This window comes from Neofelis nebulosa, chromosome 17, assembly GCF_028018385.1.
Source record: "Neofelis nebulosa isolate mNeoNeb1 chromosome 17, mNeoNeb1.pri, whole genome shotgun sequence".
NCBI classification, from domain to species: Eukaryota; Metazoa; Chordata; class Mammalia; order Carnivora; family Felidae; genus Neofelis; species Neofelis nebulosa.
The window spans coordinates 41,132,097-41,157,555 of NC_080798.1; the positions used below are offsets into that span (position 1 = coordinate 41,132,097).

The window sequence follows — 25,459 nt, forward strand, 5'->3', positions numbered from 1 at the left end:
GACTTATTTGAGGCCCTCATTTTATCTTATTTTGACTTTCATAAATACCCTGTCGGTTATTTAGATGTTCTTAATCTGTCCTCCACACTGCCTGCCAGATACACTTGTGCTCAGAGATCCCAACTCACTTCTGACCTTCCACCCACCATCACTGTCCTGAAGAGGCTCTCAAAAATAAGTGAAGGATACACAACAAAGTAATGGAATTGGACCGACTAAAAATAATGACTTGGTCCCACCTGATGTACAAAGCAATACTCTCTAGGCACCGTGCATGTGTATTTTCAGCAGGTTTCTCCAAGCGTTGCAGATCATCTTCTCTCTTATCCTCCCCACCATCCCTGGGAACACTGGCTTCTTAAGATACAATTTAGCTAAACACAAGATCTGTCCAGAACTGCTGCAATTGGCCTACCCTCCTCCATTCACAGTCGACATCTCACCATCTCCTGTGTGTCTTTTATATATGTTGTCTCCTCAAACCTGAAGGAGAGAAAGTATCCTGTTGCACTGTCTGGGGAGGTGGGTAGGCACAGAAATCAACAGGTGGTTACAAGACAACAGGATGGATATTTTGGAACAGGGCTGGGAGGACCAAAAAATGTCAAGGATGGTAGCAAGATTCATTGTGCATCCTGATGTCACCAGCAGGGTCTACCAAATAAGATTTTGATGAATGAATGAATGAATGAATGATGATTGTAAACAATGCCCACTATTCAAGTACAAGGAGAACACAACAGTGTTCCTTCTTTAGCTGAATCGATGTCATAAAGCACTGATTACTTTATATCGAAATAAGGAAGAACCACTTAAACTAAGATTGCTTTTAAGGCAATATGTTCCAAATGAAAGAGGACTCCACTAGGCAGGAAAGACATTTTATTTCCAAGCTTCTAAGAGGGTTCTACAAACAACAGAGGCTTAAAGTAAAAAAGAGAAGATAAAAAGAAAAAAAGAAAAACAAGTATTTTAACTATTGAAAATTAGACAGCCTTTGTTTTTAAACTTAAACATAAAAATCTAAAAATGTAGTTGTCAAATCTAATCTAAATACATTCCTAGACAAAAAGGATCATCCATGGTGATGGGGTTACTTACAGCTATATTCTTGTTTAAGTGCTATTCATCCTTTTGCATTATTTCTTTATTTCAAATTCAATTGGAGATCTGTGCAAATCTAGCAAAATATTCTTTGGATTACAAAAACTATATAAAAAATGAACAGAACCTGCAATTTATGGAAGTATTGAGAATGTGCAATCCTTCATTGAAATGAAAGATTCCAAAGTGACATTGTCCACAGAATTTATTCCACTGAAGTGTTCAATTTGATTTAAATGCAAAGTAAAATGAAAGTGAGCACTTCATATAAACATTTCTCTTTTTAGGCATGTTGACTGAGTCATAAAAATAGTATGTAGCAGGATATCAAGAAATGCTTGAAACAAAGTTTCACAATAAAGTAAAAAAAAGAAAGATAATCTAAAAATTGTCTGCAACCCAAGAGAAAGCATGTGCCCTGTTTCTAAGGGGAAAGAGGGAGAACACTTGTAGCATGACTTTGTGTGGTCTTTCCCCGAGTATTGCTACATTTTGACCTTTGGCCCAGCTGAACAGGTGTAATGTCCTCCACGGAAGTCCCAATCCCCAGGCAGCCAGATGGGACTTCCAGAGACAGCAGGCATACTGGCACTGACCCTCAGAATCCACCAGGGTCCCTGCCCTCATTCTGAGCTTGTTGCCAAAGCATATTTTAAGGTTTGGAAATGAATTGCTCTTTCTTTCATCAAAATTTAAAATGCCACATTATTTTAAGAGGACTGAAATTCATAGGAGGGAAATATAAGCAGTTTCAACTGTCAGAGTCATTATGAGAGCCTGGCAAGATCAAAGTAGGGAAAAATAGAATAACATCGGATGTCTGATAACTACATGTAGCATATTTCTATTTTTGACCCTTCCCTCGCCCAACCCCCAAATGCTCAGTATCGGGCATAAAATCTACATCTTGGAACTTTAGAGGTCTGATCATTTCATTTCCTCATGGATTCATCTCTCATAACCATTGAATTACTGATATACAAGATAAATGCCTATTATATAACAAGTATTGCAAAATCAGAGACTGACCTAGATCTTTCGCATCCTTCTTTTTCAGAAGATGTGTGCAAAGAGAAGCCAGGAAGCTAACACTGAGAATGTACAAGAAAGCTTTAAACGATGTTACAGAATCTTGTCTGAAAAAAAAAAAAAACAACATTTGCAAAACATACTTGATTTTAAATAAACAATAAAAGCAGCAGACTACAACATCTTATAAATAGGGTTATTAAAAGATCACAATTATCTTAAATTAGAAATATAAATGGGTCATTAGAAATACTTAAACGTTTCAATGTTAAGAATGAAACCCAGAATTAAAAAAGAATCTGTTTTTTATTTCAAAGTTGCTTCTTATATTGAAGCTCATATTAAAGCAACAGTACAATGTTCATAAAATATAAGTGTGATGCCGTAACATTTCTTACATGTCAGAATACTGATATTTGTATGTATACTAAAATAAGAACTTTAAAATTGTACAAATAGATACATTAAAAATGACATAGAAATAGGGCGCCTCTCACTGAAACAAGACAGTTATATCTGGCACGTATTAGTTTAAGATGAAAGTAGAAGGAAAAAGATTTACAAGAATCAGCAGTAACAAGATTGATGCTCAAGAGACATAATTGTACATTGTATTGTACATACATTGTATGGGTTTAAGCTGGCTGAATATTATATATTTCAAGTTTAAAAACGCACTACATATAGAGTGTCCATAGTTTAAGGCGGAATTACAGCTCAGAACTGTTGTCCTTTCTAATTTTCTGGAAGCTTCTTTGACAAAAAAAAAGGAAGAAGAAGAAGAAGAAGAAGAAGAAGGAGAAGAAGAAGAAGGAGAAGAAGAAGAAAAGACTTAGATGTTCATAACACATAAACGATTTCCCTTCATTGTAAGTTCACCATGAGACTTCTCCTTCACTTAAATATTTTGTACGCCAAGTGGTTTTTTTCTCCAGCGAAGTTGATAAACAACTTCAATATTTGCCTTTTTGCGAGAAAAGGTACTTCACAGTATTTACCACTTTGATGTCCTTGCAGTTTTATTAAATGTATCCTCTCTGTAAAACTTTGCTTGTTTTAAATGAGCCTTTCCTTGATTTAAAAAAATACCTGTTTACATATCTTCTAGATTCTTCAGAATGCCAGACACAGTTCTTAAGGCCAAATTTGTACCATTATTGTTAAGAGTCGTCGTCAAAAGTGTCTTTGGAACCGTACAAGTCTGCTAGTTTCTTAAAACGAGGTCCCCAGTTCTGTAGGTAGTCATAGTCCAAGTCTGAATCTGTGGTGGCAGACTCTAAGGAGCTCAGGGACCCGGCCACTGAGCCCCTGCCTTCGTAACCATAGATTTGGATGGAATCATAAGGAGGGGCAGTTGGGTCATTATCTGCCTCCTGTATTCTCGTGTTGATGAAGTCATCGACGTCCACACTGTTGGGTGCTGGCCGGAGTCCAGGCCTAGGCATGTACTGATACTCGGGCTTTATGTCTTTGCGAGGGATAAATCCATTGATCCCATCAGGATTCTGGAGGGTGGCAATATCAAAGGCTTCTGTGTCTTCTTCCCCGCCCCCTTCATCATCATAGGTAATGATGTTCTCACGGACATCTTCTTCCTCAAAGACTATGAGTGGTTCTTTCTTTTGCCGTCTCAGGGTCACAAACAACACTACAATGACTATGGGGAAAGCACAAGAAAGTAAGCATAGGTCAAGCCCAGTATTTCTGGGTTCTCCCCACCCACCACCAGGAGAACTCTGCTTACTGTAAGACATGGTGTGTACAAGCTTCAGAATAGGAACCAGTCTATCACTGTGTGAAATGAGAGCTTTACCTGGAATCCCCAAAGATGTGTAAAACTGCCCTCCACCTGTCTCTTCCTCTGCAAAATGCCGCCAGGAAAAGATGATACCCAAACAAACTGGCAAGTTGGAACTATTTTGAGCTTTTTACAAATGAATCCAATGCTATTTGGAAGTCATGTTCCTCAGAATTGGGAAGATTCTAAATATATTGGTCTGCAGCCTCTTAAAAATGGCTTATGTCGGTTTCGTTTTCCAGCGGAAGACAGCTGTCTCTCCAAAGTTTATGAACGAGGACGTTCAGAGACCTCAGTCCTACCTTTCTATAAGAGGTGATGCTAGTTCCTGCCCAGAGGGCTGGGGGCTGGGAAGAATGAACAGGAGTCCTACTCTACCTTAATAAGAAATCTTATCATAAATGTGGCAGGGTTCTCTTCAGACCACCGTATGGAAGAGGGGAAGTTTATAATGACCCCCAGAAGCCAAATCTCCTCTTTATTTGCATATAGGGAAACAGCATCAGCTGAAGCCCGGAGGAACAGCTCCATCTCCTCCCTGGGAGAGGTGATTCGACTACGCTCAGGCAACCTAGCATCGCTACAAGAGGTTTCTATAATATTCCATGAGAACGCTCTGCCATGGCTAGACTAAAGAAAATGTTTGTGGCTGAATCTGACAGGTGGTCTGGGAGCCCTAGTCGGTGCATCATCACTGGGAGATGCAAGGCTGAGGGTTTGACCTTGTGTGGACTGTGACCGGCTCCCAGCGCTCACCAAGCAGTGTCCCTCCCCTGTGCCTTGTTCTTGACAACACCTACGCCCAGACCACTCCTTTCCACTTCCTGTTTGGCTGACTCTTCTCTCTCATCATGGAAACCTATCTTGGCATCTCATTCAGACACCAGACACGGCTACTGGCATGCACTCCACCACCCACCTGGCCCCATTCTTCTATCATCATAACTTATCATTTGTTTTACATATCTGGCTCCCCCTCCCCAGACTCTGAATTTCCTCGAGCTCTTTGGCATTCTGTTCCCTCTGCTTGGATAATCTATCCATCCCAGTCTCTCTCACCATCTGGAAAATTCTTCGGCATCCAACAAGTATGTCACTTCCTCTAGGAAGATGTCCCTGACCTTAGTCAATGTGAGGCAATTCCTGCTGTGTGCCCCCATCACCTTTTATTCATGTCCCTATCATGGCACTCACCCCATGCCTCTGATTTATCTGTTCACTCGTATTTTCCCTGATAGACTGTGAACGGTCAAGGACAAAGATGACGTCTGATTCTTCTCTTTATCCCCCAGGGCTGAACACAGGACCTGGTACCCAGATAATTCTCAAGAACTCTTTGTTGACCTGAACTCAGGGCTGTTCACTGTGCAGCTGGGCTGCCTACTCATTCAGTGGAGAATGAAACATCATGGAACAAGCATAAATTTGGTGTCAGACATCCTTGGGTTTGAGTCCTGATTTTTCTCCCACGTGATCTCATCTTGCTGAAGGCCAGCCACGGTAAATGTTCTTAGCATGGGCACACTGCTGTTCTTTCAGAGTAAACCAGAGAGGACATGAAAATGCAGAAGTGGGGCAGCTAACTCACCTGCAAGTGCAGGAAAAGCCTCCCAGGGGACCCCAAAAACTGAGGCTTGCTCCAAGATAATCAGAGGAGGAGTCAAGATCCAGCTTGGCCAGGCCAACCTCATCCATTTACTTAAGTCCTTCAGACATTGTCTGTGACCTCATGATTACTCCTTCCGTCCCTAACTCTTCTCTTTCCTCCTATTTTTTTAAATGTGTTTTTTAACGTTTATTTATTATTGAGAGAAAGAGAGAGCCAGAGCGTGAGCAGGGGAGGGGCAGAGAGAGAGAGGGAGACACACAATCTGAAGCAGGCTCCAGGCTCCGAGCTGTCCGCACAGAGCCTGATGCAGGGCTCGAACTCATGAACCGTGAGATCACGACCTGAGCCAATGTCGAACACTTAACTGACTGAGCCACCCAGGCGCCCCTTCTCTTTCATCTTCTAAGGCAAACTGCTGCTCATTTCCCACACTTCTGCTGAATTCCTCTTTTGCAAAACCTTCTCAGATGTCCCCCTACAGCACCCTCGGCTGGTTGCTGCTGTGCTGTCCTGCGGTGCCTGACAATTTGCTCATCAGAACCCTTCCCCGACCCTGCTCAAAATGCTTGTCAAGTTGCCGCCCAAATCATAAAATGGACCGGAGCAGACACCACCTCCATCTTGTCTCAAATTGTAGCCACATAGGGGCGCCTGGGTGGCTCAGTCGGTTGAGCGTCCGACTTCGGCTCAGGTCACGATCTCGCGGTCCGTGAGTTCGAGCCCCGCGTCGGGCTCTGGGCTGATGGCTCGGAGCCTGGAGCCTGTTTCGGATTCTGTGACTCCCTCTCTCTCTCTGCCCCTCCCCCGTTCATGCTCTGTCTCTCTCTGTCTCAAAAATAAATAAACATTAAAAAAAATTAAAAAAAAAATTGTAGCCACAGTCCTTGGTATAGTTCTGCTAACCAGCCTGCACTCCAGAAGTGTATGTTTCCGGGATGGGCATCTGGTTGCAAAACCCTTCCTGCAGGCCACAGCGGAGTCTGCTTACCCAGCAGAATGACGATGCAGGCGAGGATGGCGATGAGCGCCCCCGTGCTCAGGCCGGCGTTCAGGATGTAGGCCTCAGCATTGCAGGACAGCAGTACGCCGTGCACGTCACACCCACAGACCTTGATGGTGAGGGTGTTGGTGCTACTCATGGGAGGGACTCCGCCATCGCTGATCACGATGGGCAGGAGGTACAGGTCCTGCTTCTGCCGACTGAAGCCTCCACGCCGGGCATACACCCCTGCAGTGTTATCTGTTGGAGGAAAGGAGACCTTCGGAATCATGGCATGAATATTTGTGCATTCAGCTTGGCAGACGTGAGGCTGAACTTCTCATCATCAAGGTCAACAGCCAGAATCCTTAATCTAGGTATCTGTAGAAGCTACAGGCATCTGGCCTTGCAGAATAATGTCTCCATATTTTGGAACCAAACTCAGACGTTGGCTCTTTTTTTTAATATGGGGTAGATGCACCTGTCCCCACGGGCAAGTTAAGCACACTGTTTTCTGATGAGGTATTGCCCCTTTCGTCAGATACCACAAGAACGTGTGGGCTCAGACCACATACTCTATGGGAGTATAGGAGATAATTAAATATATAAGTGAGTGTGAGAAGAAACAAACAGAAAAATCTTTTTCATGTTTGCACTTTCCTACTTCATGGCAAGCCTTTGGCCAGTTTCTGTTTGTCTGCTTTTGTTTTTGTGTTGTTTGTTTTAAGACATTTCCAGTTCACATGCAAACCTTGCCCATACTGTGAGCCCACTCATAAGTCCTAAAGGAATATATGTTTAAAGAGGAACTTTTTATAAAAACCCGGTAGCAGGTTTATAGTCTCTTTGAAATTCAAGCACCATCCACCAGCTAGTTAAACATGTCATGCCTCCTGCTTAAAATAATTCCAAATTCTCTCTGCTGTCCACACAACACAGCCCTACCGAAAACCACTAGATTTTTCTCTATTCTTAAGACATTATTTGCCTTCCAGGGTCACACCCTATCCATTCCACATGCCCCAGTTCAGCCTGACATGCAGACATGGCTTCTGTTCCCCAAGCACACCACACCTCCCCCACTGCCTTTTTACCCACTGTTCTGCTGCCCCAGAAAGCTGTTCCTATGAGCATGGGAGGAAAACCCCTCAAGCCTCAGAACTGAACCCAAAAGCCACCACTTTGGGCAGCCTTTCTAGACCCCTCCCAACATCTCCTTTGTGATCCATAACACTATGTATTATTATTTATTAATTGTTTTTGAGAGAGGGAGAGAGGAGAGAGAGCATGTACACAAATGACAGAGGGGCACAGAGAGGGGGGAGAATCCTAAGCAGACTCCACTCAGCGTGGAGCCTGAGACAGAGCTCCATCTCACGATCCTAGCCAAAATCAAGAGTCAAACGCTTAATCGACTTATGCGCCCAGGCACCTAGCACTATATATTCTTATAGAAATTGACACCCCACTATTCTGTCTTTATTTGTTGACATAACCACTTTGACCTCTCCTAGATTGTGAACTTCTAAGAATAGGGGACTTCATCTCATTCATCTGTCTTTCCAGGGATGGACACGCAAGAAACATTCAAGAAATGTTTTTTGAATAAATGGCATAACTGTGTTCTGAGAAAGGTTTAACCAAAATTCCCGATGTTGGCTTCCATATATTTTTCAATCTTTTGTAACCAATGCCCCCAGCTACTTCCTTATCATGTTTTCTGCATATCTATACCAGCCAACATTTTTTCCAGACTATATGTTAAAAATTTTTAATGTTTATTTATTTTTGATAAAGAGAGAGAGAGCATGAGTTGGGGAGGGACAGAGAGAGAGGGAGACACAGAATCCGAAGCAGGCTGTAGGCTCTGAGCTGTCCGCACAGAGCCCAACGCAGGGCTCAAACCTGTAAACTGCAAGATCATGACCTGAGCCCAAGTTGCAGGCTCAACTGACTGAGCCACCCAGGTGCCCCAAACCAAGAGCCGGTTGCTTAACTGACTGAGCCACTCAGGCGCCCCTCCAGGCTGTGTGCTCTGGGGGGACAACACTGGTAATTATAAAACAGGTGAGATTTTAAATATGTTCTATCAAATTATGTGTACACACACACACACACACACACACACACACATCCTCAACATGGCTTGCCTCTGTATGTCAGTTTAGGATCAGTAACTTATAGCAATATGAATGTATGGGCAACATGATGGCCCAAAAGCTAGCAGGTTTAGAATGGATCGACAGTACCATGAATTAGCTCTTGTTGTAGGAGGAAATACCTTAGAATCTCAAATTTAAATGGGTATATTTTAGGTGAAAGGAAATATAATACATCTTCTGTGAGATAAAATTTATTAAATATAAAAGGCAGATTCAGTCAAGGGATGAGCAGATATTCTGAGTGTTGCAGAAGGTAAGGTGTGTGTGTGCATTGGTTTTTAGCGAGCTGTATCGCGACAGATTCTCTGTCCTTTGTTGCCAGCATTTCAAACAAAGCAAGGCAGAACAGCTAGCCCTCATTTCTATATTTTCTGAATTTAGTATGACTGGCATATATTGTTCTTATCACTGGAAAAAAATTCCACATAGTATGGAAAATCATGAAAAAATAAAAACAAACTAGCCCAAAAGGCTGTTAACTGAAAATTCTGCTTCCTGACTGTTCTTTCCTGTTCTAGCCTATACCCTGTTTCTATGCTTAAGAAATACAAAAAAAATTCACATATAAATAAATTATTTCAAAATACATTATTTCTTTCCCTTCTCATACATTTTTTGAGCTCAAATAAGATTTTCACAAATTAAAAGTGACAACATCTACCCCATTTTAATGATCTGAAATGTCACTAATGCCACTATGAATAAAAATAAAAATTAAAAATCTAAGATGGAAAGCAAATTAATTAAATTGTTTGGCCAAATACACTTCTCTGATACATGCAACATCCCCAAAAGATCATTCACTTAGATTATCTGTTGGGTCGCATCCTGTCACCCAGGGTGTTGTTTTGGAGGGAATGTAAACTGGGTATTTTGCTTTTGGAAACCTGCGGAAGGCAGGATTTAAAATCTCTTCTTCAATGTGCCATCCACCCAAGAGTGTGCCTCCAGGTTACAGCATGCTGGCTTACACATGATAGTGACTGAAAATCAAACACTAATGGAAAACATGGAGCTGAGCAGGACACGGGCATGTGATTGAAAGATGTTTCATATTCTGAACAAGTGAGTCCCCTAAGACACACTGAAACTGTGACATAAAAGCTCATCAAGGACCCCAGCTGACCAGACCATTCACCATCTCCAAGTGATGGACCAGTAGAATCTTGAGAACTTTTAATGTTTATTTATTTATATTGAGGGGGGAGGGAGTGAGTAGGGGCAGAGAGAGACAGCGTGAGGGAGAATCCCAAGCAGGCTCTGCATTGTCCATGAGGAGCCCGATGTGGGGCTGACTCACAAACTGTGAGAGCATGACCTGAGCCAAAATCAAGAGTCAGACACTTAACCGACTGAGCCACACAGGCGACTCAAGAATCTCAAGAACTTTTTAAGAAGTTCTTCTAGCCAAACATGTTACACGTATGGATTTAAGATTAGTTGAAGAGGTGGGAAAGAAATGGACTGAAAGTCTCTTCATGGGCATACACTAATTACATGCTTTAAAATGAGTCAGTTTGGGGCGCCTGGGTGGCGCAGTCGGTTAAGCCTCCGACTTCAGCCAGGTCACGATCTCGCGGTCCGTGAGTTCGAGCCCCGCGTCAGGCTCTGGGCTGATGGCTCGGAGCCTGGAGCCTGTTTCCGATTCTGTGTCTCCCTCTCTCTCTGCCCCTCCCCCGTTCATGCTTTGTCTCTCTCTGTCCCAAAAATAAATAAAAAACGTTGAAAAAAAAATTTTTTAAATGAGTCAGTTTTCCTGTCTAGAGCCTTACTTGTTCATCTTTAAAATGAAGACCCTGGTTGATATCAAGCATGCCTCACAGGGTTGTTACTGGAGTCAAATAACATAATAAAAGCTATGGTTATTCTATGGCTCAGGGAATCCTTCCACCAGAATATTTAACACCCACTATTGATATCTTCCAGCACTCATGACTGGATCGGGGTAGCTGTGATAGACCAGAAAACTGTGTAAACAGCCTGGCTTGGCACTTAGGTGCTCAGCGTTGTTTGAATGAATAAAATATTTCTCCTGTAGATCCAACTGGACTCTGTACCAATGGGAGAGTGAGCTTTCTTTTGGGATGGCCATTTTAGAGGAGTCAGTGCTATGTCCCCTGATGGTCTTTCTTGTGGTCCACTCTGATCACTGATCTTCGGCTAAAAAAAGTGCCACCACTATGGGCAGGAATTTCATGAAAACAAATCTAGAAAAACACACTGAAAAAGAAACAAACTAGCCATAATAACAAAAACTTATTATACTGAAAATGAACTTTGCATTCTGTTTGACTATGGATTCTCTTTCATCCAAATCATTTTCATTGGCAATCACTGCTTATGTATTTTTGAGAGGGTCCCCTCACTTTGGATATACACATTCCTAAGGTTTATGGGTGCCCCATGGATAAAAGAGGCTCCATGAGCCTTTTTTTTTCAGGGAAGTGTCAAATTGGCTCCATGGCTAATAAGATGAGGCAGAAAAAGGCAAATGTTACCAATGTTTAAATTTCCATCAAGAGATTTCTCAGATCCTTTTCCTTTATAAAGCTTCCAAAGAGCAAATCTCTCAGTAGTTGGGGTCAAACAGGCCTGGTTTTGAATCTTGAATCATTTACATATTAATTGCCTGACTTCAACTGTAGTAAGTAAATGTCCTGAGTTTCTATATTCTCATCCAGGAAACTAATAATTTTAAATGTTAAAACGATTCCATTCATAAAGGTACTTAGCACAGCGACAGACTGTTGGAGATGCTCAGTAAATATTAATTCTTTCCTGGAAGCGATCCTCTTTGAGCAATAAACTAATGAGGAAGAGAAACTTATTGGCAGAGAGAGGAAAGTGAATTCCTGGAAATGTCATTGCAGCTTGGAACGCAAGGGTCTACACAGAAGAGCTCATCATCCAGAGGTAAGAAAATAGTTCATGCTCCTCAATCCTCGGCAACATATTTCCCACAGTAAGAAAATGTTTTTCAAGCACTTCACTTTTTCATCCTGACACCCAGGGTTCTCATTCCTGGCCACAGACACGTAACCAGTTTCATTTTCCCCCTACTTAGGCAAAACCTTGCAAATAGGGTCATTAATTACTAGCATATGTCATGCACAAAATGTAGTGTTTCCATTAATGGAAAATAAATTCAGATTTCAAATTTTTATGTCTACAACCTGGACTCCTAATTACATGCTGTTTTTACCTGCACACTTTGTCATTACACTAACAAAATGTAAAGGGACCTGATAATGATTGTCTCCATGGTACCAGTTTGGGATGCAAACATAAGGGTTATGATGATGATGTAGTCCATTGGAGGGATACATGCAACTGACATTAAAAGGGGAAACTATGATGGGTAACCAGCCCTCGATCGATAGATCACACTCGGTGTAATCTTGTATTAGCCAAAAAAAAAAAAAAAAAAAAAAAAAAAAAAAACACTGAGAGCAGAGCAAATGGGCAGCATAAGGCATAGACTCTGTATGTTTAAAAACTTGAAAAAGAAAAGCATCTGCAGCACAGAATTAGTACACCATGATCTCACCATGATGTCAGGAGAAAGGCTTGAGGTAAGGTGAGAGAATCAGTCACCTCAGCAGCTTCCCTAAAGCTCTTAAGATGCCCTTTCTTGGCCACTCTGTTTCTTCTGTCCTTCTGTCATTGTTCACCTTGATCAGATGAAGGCCTCTCTGGAGACTATTAAGCATGTAGAGGATTGAAGCCAAACTTTGCTCTTACTTTGTTCACTTCTGACCCAAACTACCGTCTCTACCTTTGCTCAAACCTGAGACAAAGTAGATCCATCTACCACTTAAAAAGTTCTGACACACTTGAAGACAGTTATGCAGTCGCTAGCAGAATAATCCTCTGGGCCCTCTCCACTTTCCCTAGAAATGTGGCCATAGTTCTATCAGGGTAATGGAAAAAAAAATATATAGGTATGTATGTGAAATATATGTGTGTATATATCTATATCTATATAGATACAGTATGTGTCTCAGAAGTCTTAATGGAGTTTTAAGCTTTAATACTTTTAGAAGAATATATTCTACAAAAGACATCGCTGGAAAGTTTAATTATTTAGATTACAATTTTTTTATTAAATAAACTCTAATCCCAGTGTGGGGCTTTAACTTACAACCCCGAGGTCAAGAGTCACCTGCTCTACCAACTAAGGCATTCAGGAACCCCCACTTATTTAGGTTTTTTATACTCATTTAGATTTGTGATTTTTCAAACCTTAACTGAAATTTTTGATGCCATATATTTGCCATCTTCAATCTGAGGGAATGAAATAATAGAAATTTTAAATAATACTTTTAAAGTTTGGAGCACTTATATTTTTGACTTTACTTATACTCAAAGATGACCTTAATAGCTTGTGTATGCATGTTAATGAAGAAAATTGTTTGACCCAAGACTCTGATGGCTGTAATGTCTTCCAAATGAATTAAAGAGCTACACTCTAGGAGGATATCATCATGATTTTTTAATTAACACCTTTGATACCGAGGGACTGGCAAAATATGAAATACAATAAATAACATTGTAGAGATATCTAAATGTGTGTGTGTATCAGACATCTAAGTGTGCACTGTTGGCTGGTATTAATAGATTTTTCATTGTTATAATTGACCACTTCCTTTGAAATTAACTCTCCCTCCATTTTTGTATGAGGAGAATTCTCTTCTTGGGAGGGAAAAAGAAACATATTGCCTAAGTATTTCTTGATTTAAGACAAGGAAAACTACCACAGAATTCAGTGGGATATAAACATTTTGGGTCCTTTAGTGAGTTGAGAAATCCCAGGAGTTATTTAAGTCAGTGACCGGAGGAAACCCTGAAAGAATAATGTGTCTGTTCCACCAAAATGACCTATCTTTTTGTGTTGGGCTGGGGAAGGAGCAAATTCCCAGATAAGCTGCGTTGTAATGGACAAACTGCTGCAATGAAATTCAGGCGGAAAAGGAACATAATTATTTACACAGAGAAAATGGCAGAGCATTAAAAGACATCTGCCATTTTGATCTGCCAATAGAGCATCTTCCATATTGAAGCAATTATGAGGGAAAAAAGTTCCATAGAAATCTATTTGGCTATCTTTAAATGATGAAAGTAAAAAACCAGAGCCTATTTGGATGCTGTCTGATGCTACTCATAAAAAAAAGAAATTTTCTAAGCTTAGACAAAAAAAAAAAAAAAAAGTGCTGGTGGGGGAGGGAAAAAAAAAAGATGTTTGCCAGTTGGTCTAATCGGGGTGAATCTGTCTTGGCTATCCCGATTTATTCAGCAAAAACTGCTTCTCATGTACCCTTTCTGTTTTCTTTTGTTTTTTGGTCTTTTTTGCATTTTTTAGTAGATCAGACTTCACTCTGAATGCATCAGGTATCAGAGCTCATTTGATCTGCAACTTGGCCCATCTTAGATAATATTCCTGCCAAATAAGCACATTTCAATGTCATCTCTTCCTGTATCCAAACTCTGGATGTCCAATATAACTTTGTGGAACACTAAATAATGAATGGAAAGAAGAGGCACGCTATGTGGTACTGACTCCTCAGAGCATTCGGCATTAAAAGGTGAGTGTGTTTTTTAGCCTGATGCTTATGTTATAACATAATTATTTTCCCCTAATAATAACAGATCCCTGAAATTTGTGAGCACGGTACATGTTTCCCAAGCCACTCTTTCATTTTAATCCTTGCATTTGGTCAACCCACTGTTCTTAAGTGCTGGGATGCTGTCCCCACAGAGCTCATGTTCTAGTGGGAGAAGATGGGGAAATGAATGTTTAGAATGCAAGATAAGGAAAATATGAAAAACTACTGCAGTGTTCCTGGAGGACAGAGGAGGAAGCACCCAAGATAGGCTGGGGATATCTGGCAAAGCTTCGCCTCAGTGACTTTATTTATGGGGACACCTTGAAAGAGGAGGAATAGGTAGGAGGTGTGTACATTCCAGGCAGAGAAGCTCATTTTCTTGTGACTGTGGAAGATGGAAGGAGATTGTAATTGAGGAACTATGAAATTACCTCGTTTGTTTTTCTTTAATTACAATTTTTTTCTATTTTATTTTAAAGAGAGAGTTGGAGTGGAAGAGAGGGGCAGAGGGAGAGAGAGAGAGAGAGAGAGAGAGAGGGAGGGAGGGAGGGAGGGAGAGAGAGAGAGAGAGAGAGAGAGAGAGAGAGAGAGAATCTCATGCAGGCTCCATGCTCAGTGCAGAGCCCGACGTAGGGCTCCATCTCATGACCCTGAGATCATGACCTGAGCTGAAATCAATGGTCAGACACTCAACGAACTGAGCCACCCAGGCGCCCCTTAAATTACCTCATTTTTGTTGGAAGTCACACTGACTTGAAATATGGAAGAAACATTAAAAGGCTGAAGAAGGTCAAATGAAATAGGGAAGGTGCTTCATAATGTCAAAAGGGCTGCTTTTTTCATTTGTTGACTTGAAAATCCTGAGTATTTTTGTTGGTGTTAAAATAGGAACTTATTGCAAGGTCCTAAAACTGTCCTCCGTTGCTCAAATGACTAAGAAATGTTTCAATAGCTAAATAACCCGATGATCTCATAGGCCTCCAACTTTAGTTGAGCTGGCCTAGTGGATAGCATGCAACCCTGGGGTTCTTGGAGCCTGAGATGTGTTCCAACTGTGGCCACCTTTTGGTATTTCACTGCTGTCCCCTCTCAAAACACTAATTCCTAGGAATTAGGGGTGATGTAATAATTGACAGTTTGTAAAAATAAAACAATAATACGATTAATCGTATGGCAAATATTCAGGGATTCATGTTAAGACTGTTCCCATTCTAGCAATAAAGAGTGAAGCCAAGCATTTAATTGCTAACCCTTGCTCTTTCCTCTATATTTTATCACATGATCACTGTTTGGAACAGAAGGTTTGGAAATTAAAAATATGAGGTTCAATATTAGGATATTTCAATTTAATTCCTTTAACAAATCATTAGGTCAAAGGACAAAATCATACTCTTCTCTGGTTAGAATCCAAAAATTATGATAAAAATTGAATATCCACTTTTTCTAAATAAAATAATAACAGAAAGGAAATTTCCTAAAACACACACACACCCAACAACACAAATATTAATTTTAGTATTACTACCAATATTATGCTTATTGGTGAAACTCTAAAAACTCTTAAGTAACAAGTAAAGCAAGAACGCCTGTTATCATTGCTGTTATTTAACACATTTTAGAAGTGTCAATCTATGCAAATAGACTAAAAAAAACCCACCAAATCTTAAAAGAAGACAAAACAAATTGCATTATTTAATTTTTATGTAGTTGTCTCTTTAGAAAATCCAGGCAAATCAGCTGAGAAGTTTTATCACCTTAGAACAATGTCCAAATAATAAAAAGTTCATTAAAATGGCTATAGTTTATACTAAAAATATTCACTTAGAAAACAACTTAAAAATCCACTTCACAACAACATCCAAAATATAAAGTATCTAGCTATAAGCTTAATAAGAAATACACAGAAGACAGCTACAAAACATTCCTGATAGCAATACAAAGAGAACTGATTCATTGGAAAGTCAAATCATGCTTCTGGATGGAAAGAATATTTTAAAACTTTTAGTTCTTAAGTGAATCCATAAATTTAAGGTAAACTCAATAAAATTCACAAAAATACTTCTCAGGCACCTGAAAAATAATTCTAAAGATTATCTGGAGGAACAAAGAAACCAAAAGTTAAGAGTACTAAGAGTAATAAAATGAAAATAATTTGGAGAAACATGTGTCAGATTTTCACATAGATGTGTATGCAGTAGTAAAGAAAATTATAATGCCAGCACTAGAGTAAATAGAATGGTAAGAATTTATTTTTTTAATTTTTATTTTTTTTTAATTTTTTTTTAACGTTTTATTTGTTTTTGAGACAGAGAGAGACAGAGCATGAACGGGGGAGGGGCAGAGAGAGAGGGAGACACAGAATCAGAAGCAGGCTCCAGGCTCTGAGCCATCAGCTCACGGACCGCGAGATCGTGACCTGAGCTGAAGTCGGACGCTTAACCGACTGAGCCACCCAGGCACCCCAAAGAATGGTAAGAATTTAAAGTCCAAAAAAATCTAATACAAGCTGACCCTTGAACAACATGGGGATAGGGGCACTGACCCCCCACGCAATCGAAAATCCACTTACAACTTTCGACTTCCCCATAACCTAACTACTTATAGCCTACTATTGACCAGAAGCCTTACTGGTAATATAAACAGTCGAGTAACACATATTTTGTATATTATATATTGTATTCCTACAATAAAGTAAGGTGGAGAAAAGACAATGTTACTGAGAAAATCATGAAGAAGAAAAAATACATTTACAGTACCGTACTGTATTTATCTAGAAAGAAAATCCATGTGTAAGTGGACCCGTGTCTTTCAAACCCATGTTGTTTGAGGGTCAACTGGATTATGTAACATAGGTGATCATAAAGACGGTGTGTCAAAGCAGGTGGAAAAGACTGGCCATTTCTTAAATGATATTTAGGGAACGTCCAACCAATTGAGGTTATATATGTATTTCACATGGGTAAATGGTGGAAATGGGAAGCAAGATGTACAAGAAGGAAAATATAGGTGAATACTGACATCAATTTTGGACAACGAGAGCATTGCTAAAGATAATATTAAGCAGAGAAAACCTGGTATAAGAAGTGCAACGTCTAATGACAAACATAGCACAATCAGAATCGAAAGGACATTGAAACACTGGGAAAATCTATGTAGTAGGTATGACAGGCCCAAGGTCATTAACATTAAAAGATGAAGACACTTTACAAATCAACTGTAAATAGGTGACTATATAATTCACAAAAATGGACATGGGGTGCCTGGGTGACTCAGTTGGTTAAACGTCTGACTTTGGCTCGAGTCATGATCTCACAGCCAGTGAGTTTGAGCCCTGCGTCGGGCTCTGTGCTGACAGTTCAGAGCCTGGAGCCTGCTTTGGATTCTGTGTGTGTGTCTCTCTCTCTGCCCCTGCCCTGCTCATGCGCTCTCTCTCTCTCTCTCTCTCTCTCAAAAATAAATAAACATTATTTTTTTTTAAATGGGAAAAGCACATTTACAAAAGAAAAAGGAAATAAATGATCAATGCTTATTTAAAAAATCCTAGGTTTACTAGTTATCAAAGGCATTGAAATTTTAAAATGTGATTGTATTTCACTTATCAAATTGCCAATGATTTGAAAAAGTAATAAAATCTAGAGTTGGCTTACATGTGTGGAATACCTATTTTGCTAATGGTATTATAAGTATTTCTGTTAGTATACATGTCTGATGGGTAGTTTGTCAATTAAATACCAAAAGCTTTTGACCCAATAATTCCACTCTGGAAATTTATCCTAAAATAGTAATTAGATATTTGGCAAAGGTGTATGCAAACACACCTGGTTACACAATGGTTAACTGAGATCAGACATCTTTATAGTGGAAGTTAGGGAGACATTTAGAAGAAAATGTTGACATAAGTGTGTTGGTGCTGATTGTGTGTGTGTGTGTGTGTGTGTGTGTGTGTGTGTGTACCACATATGTATTACACCATATATATATATATATATATATATATATATATATATATATGTTATATGCATATAACATATATATATATATATATATATATATATATATATATATATATATTATATAATCCCAAGAAAAAGTCTGGACAGATACAAAAAATAGCAGTGATTATTTCTATATAATATAGTATCAAGTTATTTTATTATTTATAGTAATATTCCTGCTTGTTTGTATTTTCTAACTTTCTTGCAAAGAACATGTGTTAATTATATAGTAGAAGGAAATTATAAAATTCTTGCAAATATATTTTACTAGAAATTATTATGGCTATCATTTAAATTGAACGTGAAGTACAGTTTTTCCCTGTTCACAATTTCCCCTGGAACTTTAGATTGATCAATTGAATTCCAGATTTTTCCTCTTCTGAAGACTGTGATTATTTGACTATAGGGTAAACAAAGATTTTTTTTAAAGAATTAACTAGAAAAGACATAAGCTTTCTACTCATAGTATAGTGTGTACACTTGATGGAGCCCTTCAAATACCCAAACTTGTTCGCTATTGCACTAATGTGCCTTGGGAAAATATCTGAAGCTCCTCATGTCTCATTCTCCTTCCTTTTCTAGAAAATGGGGATAAAAATACTCTTGAGTAACCTTGTGGGGCTGTTTGAGGAATTAAGTGAAATAATGGCCATGACAAACTTGTATAAATTAACGAAGAGCTAGATAGATGGGAAGGGTTATTCTCAGTATTTTTTTCTTTGCACTATTCTCATTCATTACACATTTCTTGTGTTTTAAGAGAAGCCATAAGTCTGATATTTTCAAAGCAAATGCATCTCAAAACTGCGGGCAGATCAGCCTCCATCTGGCCAAACAGCACCATTTTTGAAATTAACAGCCCAAGATGGACTTAAATGTTGAAGAGTCATCCAGTGTTGTACTCTCCGGCTGCCTGCTGAGTCACCTGTGAAGGTTGGCTACAGACTGGAGTAAGGGAAAATGACATAAAAGGCTTGGGTGTATTAAGATGGCTTCTCTTCTCCTATTTCTAAAGATGTGTAATGCTTATGCCAGTTTAGGCAAACACAATCCCGATTATTTACATGGCATAATGGAAGCAAACACTCAAGGAGAAAGAAACCTGATGCTTTTACTCAGCGTGATCTAAACCATTATCTCATGTTTTCTATGGAAAACCGTTTCAGCCGAGAAATTTGGTAACTCAGTAGGCTGTTAATAGGATGTGGAATGTGATTACTCCTTTTGGATTACTTCAATATGTAATTACTTTTAGGAGCTAGCAAAGAGACTCTATTAAATGATAATTATAGGACTGTATTTGCTTTAAGGTTTTGTAATAGCTCTAAACATAGGAGTTTTCATTAAGTGTTTGCCATAGTTAATAAAGTCATTTTTCTTAAAAAGTAGCAATTCGCTCAAAAGTGGTAGCTCTGCATATTATTAGTTTTTTACAGGAAAGGGCAGAGGAAACAGACTGTGTACTGGGCTGGCTCATCTTTTTGAAAATACCGATGGCATTCCTGAAGTACTGTGACAAAGTAAAATACTTACAACTCCCTAGAGAACACTCCATCTTAGTATCATGTTTTCAGAGGGTTAACAGCAACTAAATATTATCGCACACATAAAAGAGAAAGAAGACAAGGCAGGTGATGGAGGTGACGTTGGCACAGTGAGAAAAGCCTAGAAACACCTGCTGGGTCAGGAGGTGTCCAACCATACAGGGATGTTGCTGGGCATCCATCCAGGAGTTAGGCTTCAAATGTTAGTTGGGGATTATAAGAAAACACAGATAAAAGTATGCCCACAAATATTTGAGTAAACAGATCATAAGAGGGGGATGGCATAAGACACATGTTGGAACAGTGGAGTTTTCCAAACAACTGAGTCGATCACCTCACTTTTGATAAAACTAAATGTACGCTGAAATGTTTTCTAATATCTCCTTCACCACAACACTGACAAAAGCCTAGGCTCCTGGCAATGTGGCAATCAACCTATCACAAAATAGTTTGGGAATTAGGAGAAATCCAAGAGTGGAAGCAGGGATTCCCATAAACTCAAACGAAGTATACCCATATCTTAGGAAGTGTTATGAGAACACTATGTGTGCTACCTTGTTCAGTTCAGCTGAGTAAGCATTTCTTGAATGCCACACTACATGTGTGGTCTTCCTTCTTTGGAGGAATGCATGCTTACAAAAGGAAATTCTTAGATTATATACATGTACCCCTGGAGGTACGTGAGCTCCCAGTCAAGAACTACTCCTCTATCTCAGTGGCCTGCAGACTTAACTCTCAAAGGGGCTTAAGGCACTCACATGTGCCCATAAACCAAAGCTAACAAGTAAAAGAAAACTCTTAGATGAAATATAAAATTAAAGCATTCCAAGCACCATTTCTATTTTGAAATTATAGGAATCATTTAGTGACAGGTTGTTTCATAGGGTTCCTTTAAAACACAGGTCTGTCATATTACTTTCTTCACACCCAGGCTCTCAAGAGCATGTCCACTGCAGAAAGCAAAGCATCAGGAGAGAAAATCTGTCAGCACCTAGGACATTTTATCCCACAGTCCCTTTTGATATGTGCTTGATTTTACAAGGCCATAATTAAATGCTCAAATCAGTTCCAGAAATAAAAATGCAGTATGCTAGATCATACCCCTCAACTCCAAGCAGGATGGGGAACTTCTTTCCTCTAATAATCAACCCAGTAGGGACAGTGCTTAGGGTTGTAATATCTTGCCTCTGAAAACCTGGGTTTAAAACCTAGGTCTAACTCCTATGTGGCTCATTGACTTAGAACAAGTTACTTGATGGTTATGTGCCTCATTTTCTTCATCTTCAAATGGGAATGATAATAATGACATTTACCTATGGTGTGTTGAGGGAAAGAAATGGATGGCGTGTGGGAAGGGTCTTGGCATGTTGTTTGGAACATAGCTACTGGTATTTATGATTCTGATGAGTGATAACAGAGATGGGGAAAGCAAAAATACTTATTAGGTTAATGTAAGCTCCTATATGCCTGATCTCAGTCACTGGGAAAGCAGTCAATCTATAACCTAGTACTGTGTGGCTAATGAAAGCATGTGTGCTCAGGAGGACTACCTTCTAGTCCTATGTCGAATGATGGCATTTGTCTTCCTGCTTCTACAAACTGCATTGTCACGGGTTTCTAGGGACAGCTGTAGACCAACATAGCCTGCCCAGAAGTCAAGAAACTTATTTTCTGATCCTGACTTGGTACCAACTTTATCAAGACACTGTATCAGTTTGGGCCTATATGGAAGAACAGCTACTTCAAATAATTTGTAAGTCTAGAACCTCTTTGATGAAATGAGAAGCAGGCATGATATTAAATTTCACCATGTCTACAGTGGCCAAACAATGCTCTGTTCATGCCCTTCAGGCAATAATTCTGCAACCATCTTTAGGTAACAAGCTATGAACCCAACCATACTGCATTAAAACCATGCTTGGAAGGGAAGGCCAGCTGAAAGATTACATTGCCTTACAAAGTTGAACTAATCTCTTATAATGCTTTATTTGATATCAATATTCATAAAGCCATGCTCCCCCCAAGGGTTTGTCAACCTCTTAAAAAAGATAAATGAGGTTGTTTGCATATTGACCCTGTAAGCTTCCCCACTTGGTTTCCCCACTGCTTCTTGAATATCAAAGCCAATAAAAAAAGTAAAATAAAATTACACTCACTTATTCATACGCACCAAATGAGCCCACACGTCTCAAAATAAAGGTGGCATTATTACTTCTTGTTTGTTCTTCAACGGACAGGCATTATTAAGATTAGGGAAAACACTTGTGTTCTGCAATATAAAAGCCATTCATTCTTCCATTTCTACTTCTCTGAATGCATAGGAACTTTGGTACGAACCTCTGTTGTCTCTGACTGTGAAATTTGGATTGTGAATGATTTCAGGGGGTAGACTGAAGATAAATCTTGGTCCATTGGCTGTGTCATCCTTGTCATCTGCACTAATTGTAACAATTGGCTGAAAGAGAAAGGTGGCCCATAAATAAATCATGCTGACATTGGCACATCATTTATTCAAAAATTCCTAGCTGGCTGAGAAGCCTGGGTTTAACAAGAGCACAGCTACAGAGCTTAAACTAGAGCTCTGAAGACCTCTTGGGCAGCGGCAGGTATCTCCAGGTGAAGCTCTCAAGATCAAACTCTGTTTCCAAATGGCTTGTACAAAGCCAGAAAAGGGGAAGGCATCATTACCTGGTTAGAAAGTGGCTTGGTCTGATCACTCTCACAGATGAAGCCTTCATAAGGGGCGGCAAACTTGGGGGCATTATCGTTGACATCAAGGACCCTAATGGCCACTGGCACTTTGGCTTCCTGATGCCGGTTGTCTGAAAGAAGAGAATTCAGACAGTAAATACAGGCCCTCCAGGATATTCCAATGTGTGATCAAGTTTGAGAACCACTGGTCTATAGGTACACAAGCACCCACAAATCTAGGCTCTAAGGATTTAAACAATACTGAGTGGCAGCCTAAAATGGGGAGTCCCCCAGTGATGGCTATAGTGTCAAGATCTCACTTGCCAAATCTATACCCAGTTCTGCCAGAGAAAATGAAAATATCTCTACGTGTTTATATGTCCTCTTCGATACATGACGAAGAATAAATTTTAAACACTGAAAAATATGCTTAAGACTAAAAAATGTATTCTATCTCAGCTGTCTGTCATTTTCCAGAATATATATAGAGTCTGATGGAATAAAATTTGGTAAAGTAGAATCAAAACCCTTAGGAGAATACTTACGGATTTCTGCTGCAAAAACGGATATGTTGAGCCAGGCAGTTTCCTCTCTGTCCAAAGGTTTTGTGGTTTTAATAAAACCATCCTCTGGATTAATAGTGAAAAACCTGTCGAGGTCAGTATGACGATCGATGGAATACCTAAGCGGAATGCAAATAAGGCAATTAGACGGAGACATTCTGAGCAGCTTAATATTTGAATATTTTCTCCATGCTATATTTAAAATAACTTTTTCAATGGATTGCTTCAACTAGGTTTCCTTTTTAATCAAATTTACTTTTTAAACTTCATACATGAATCTTTTATAGAAATCATTCTGCAGCATTGGGCTTCTTTATTCAGTACAATGAATGAAAGAGCTGTTTAGCATATTTGATTGAGAAACGTAATGACATGTTGCATATTTCTTCGTATTTACTACAATCCCCCACCCTCTGAATATTTATGAAACTGCATTTGGGAAGTGGGATTGCCCAAACTACTCAGAAAGTCAAAAATGCATCAAACTGTTGCCAGATTTTTGCATCAAAATATAATAGTTTCAAGTTTACCTAAATTTATCATCTAGGAGCATTTATGGTACTAAAAAATCAGTTTTCTCCTTATTTAAAGAAAAATGCTAACTCTAGTTTGAGTGAATTTATTTAGTTTATTTATTTGGTTTTAGGGGTTCTCAGGTAGCCTGGGTCTGAATTCCATGATGAAATATGCAAAGCAGTCTTGGTCATTCATCTGTAGAGTGTTCTCCTCATACTTTTATGATGGGTTGTGCCTAATAGCCTAGCCGGAAGGTTTTTAACTACTCCTGTCCACTTAGAAAGCTTGCTTGTTTTTCTAAGAAAAGAGAAAATAATTTCCAGAATATTACTGGACCATGTTTATGGCCCAGTGAGGAGGGAGACGGAGCAAGAAGAATGACCTTTATTGAGCAAGAAGAATGACCTTTATTGAGGTATAGTGAGGTAAAATAGCTTGTCCGGGATACCCAGAGTTGTAAATACCGAAGTCCTGGCTTTAATATGTCTGTTCAACACCAAAGCTCCTTTCCTTTTCACTTCACCACACTGTCTCCAAAATGAGGAGCAAAGGTGGTTATATTAACTCGGGTAGCATACTGGGTTCATAATTGGGTGGTTTCCTGCTGTTGGAGGGCTTAGCTGCAGTTTCCTAAAGTTTACAGAATATATATGTCTGAAGGCATTCATCGAAGGTCATAAAAGTCAAGATATATTAAAGGTGGCAAAGACCATGGATGTCAGAGTTTAATATCTTCCATCTACAAATGATGGGATTTCCAAATGGCCTATTATCTCGTTTCTGGGGCAGCCAACATGAGAACTCAAATCTTCCAATTCTAGATCATGTTGCTTCCAACAAAGAGGGTTCCACTCATGGAGCAGCACTTCATGGTGTAAAAGACACGAGTTCATCCATGATGTCATTAGACTGTGAAGCTCCGTATGGGAATGGAATGATGAGTCCCCTTCCCCAGGGAAGAAGCTGAAGAGAAACCAGGTACACATGCCTCGCAAATGTCAGGAGAGGCTCAGTAACAAAGCCTTCAGCGGGTAGCCTTCTGTGAAAAGGAGGCAAAAATAATAGATTTTTTCCCCTGCCACCAGGGAGTTTACTATCTAGTGGACATGACAAGACACAGTAACTGGGAGAAAGATAATTAACAATTCAAAGCATTATTCTCTAGAAGCGAAGGGCATGAATTTTGGTTTTATAAAGTCCTAGATTCAAGTTCATGCTCCAGTACATCTAAGCTCAGTGATATTGGAAATGTCCTTAGGTTCTATGAATCTTAGCTTACTTATCTTTTAAACTGGATTATTAACAGTACCTAAGTTTTAGCTTGTCTGTAAGAATTCCATGAAATTATAGATGTTAAGATATATAACCTAGTGCCTTGCATACTGTAAGCAGTACAACAAATAATAGTTGCTTTTCTTTTTGTTTAAGTTTCTTTGAGAGAGAGAGAGAGGAACTAGTGGGGGAGGGGCAGAGAGAGAAGGAGAGAGAGAGTCCCAAGCAGACTCTGTGCTGTTACTGCAGAGCCCAATGAGGGGATCAAACTCACAAACTGCGAGATCGTGACCCGAGCTCAAACCAAGTTGGAAGTTTAACCGACTGAGCCCCAGGCACCCCTGCTCTTCTTTTGTTGTTGCTGTCACACACTGTGGACAGATCATGGAAGTTCTTCATTGTCAGTCTACAGAATATGACCTTTATCCTATAGCCAGTGAAGAATCATAGAGGGCTTCTGATCAGAGGGACAATACATGGAATCAGGCTGTCAGGGTGATTAATAAGGTAGGGTGGGCAAGATGGTCTGAGCAAGAGAGAATGGAGGAAGTGCAGAGAGACTTAGCATCCGAATGAGGTGTTGGGGACACAGGC

General features: G+C 39.7%; 1 protein-coding gene across 3 annotated transcripts in view; it reads right to left on the reverse strand.

Moving 5' to 3' along the window:
* Positions 1–2,420: 2,420 nt before the first annotated feature.
* CDH11 (cadherin 11) overlaps positions 2,421–25,459 on the reverse strand; it is a 152,949-nt gene continuing 129,910 nt past the window's right edge. For all 3 annotated transcript variants that reach the window (XM_058708284.1, XM_058708286.1, XM_058708287.1), the window contains 5 exons: positions 23,060–23,196; positions 22,512–22,645; positions 22,161–22,278; positions 6,529–6,780; positions 2,421–3,790 (listed from right to left, as the gene is read on the reverse strand). In XM_058708284.1, coding sequence (XP_058564267.1) covers positions 3,294–3,790; positions 6,529–6,780; positions 22,161–22,278; positions 22,512–22,645; positions 23,060–23,196 — 1,138 coding nt within the window. In that variant the 3' untranslated portion in view covers positions 2,421–3,293. The remainder of the gene's footprint in view (positions 3,791–6,528; positions 6,781–22,160; positions 22,279–22,511; positions 22,646–23,059; positions 23,197–25,459) is intronic.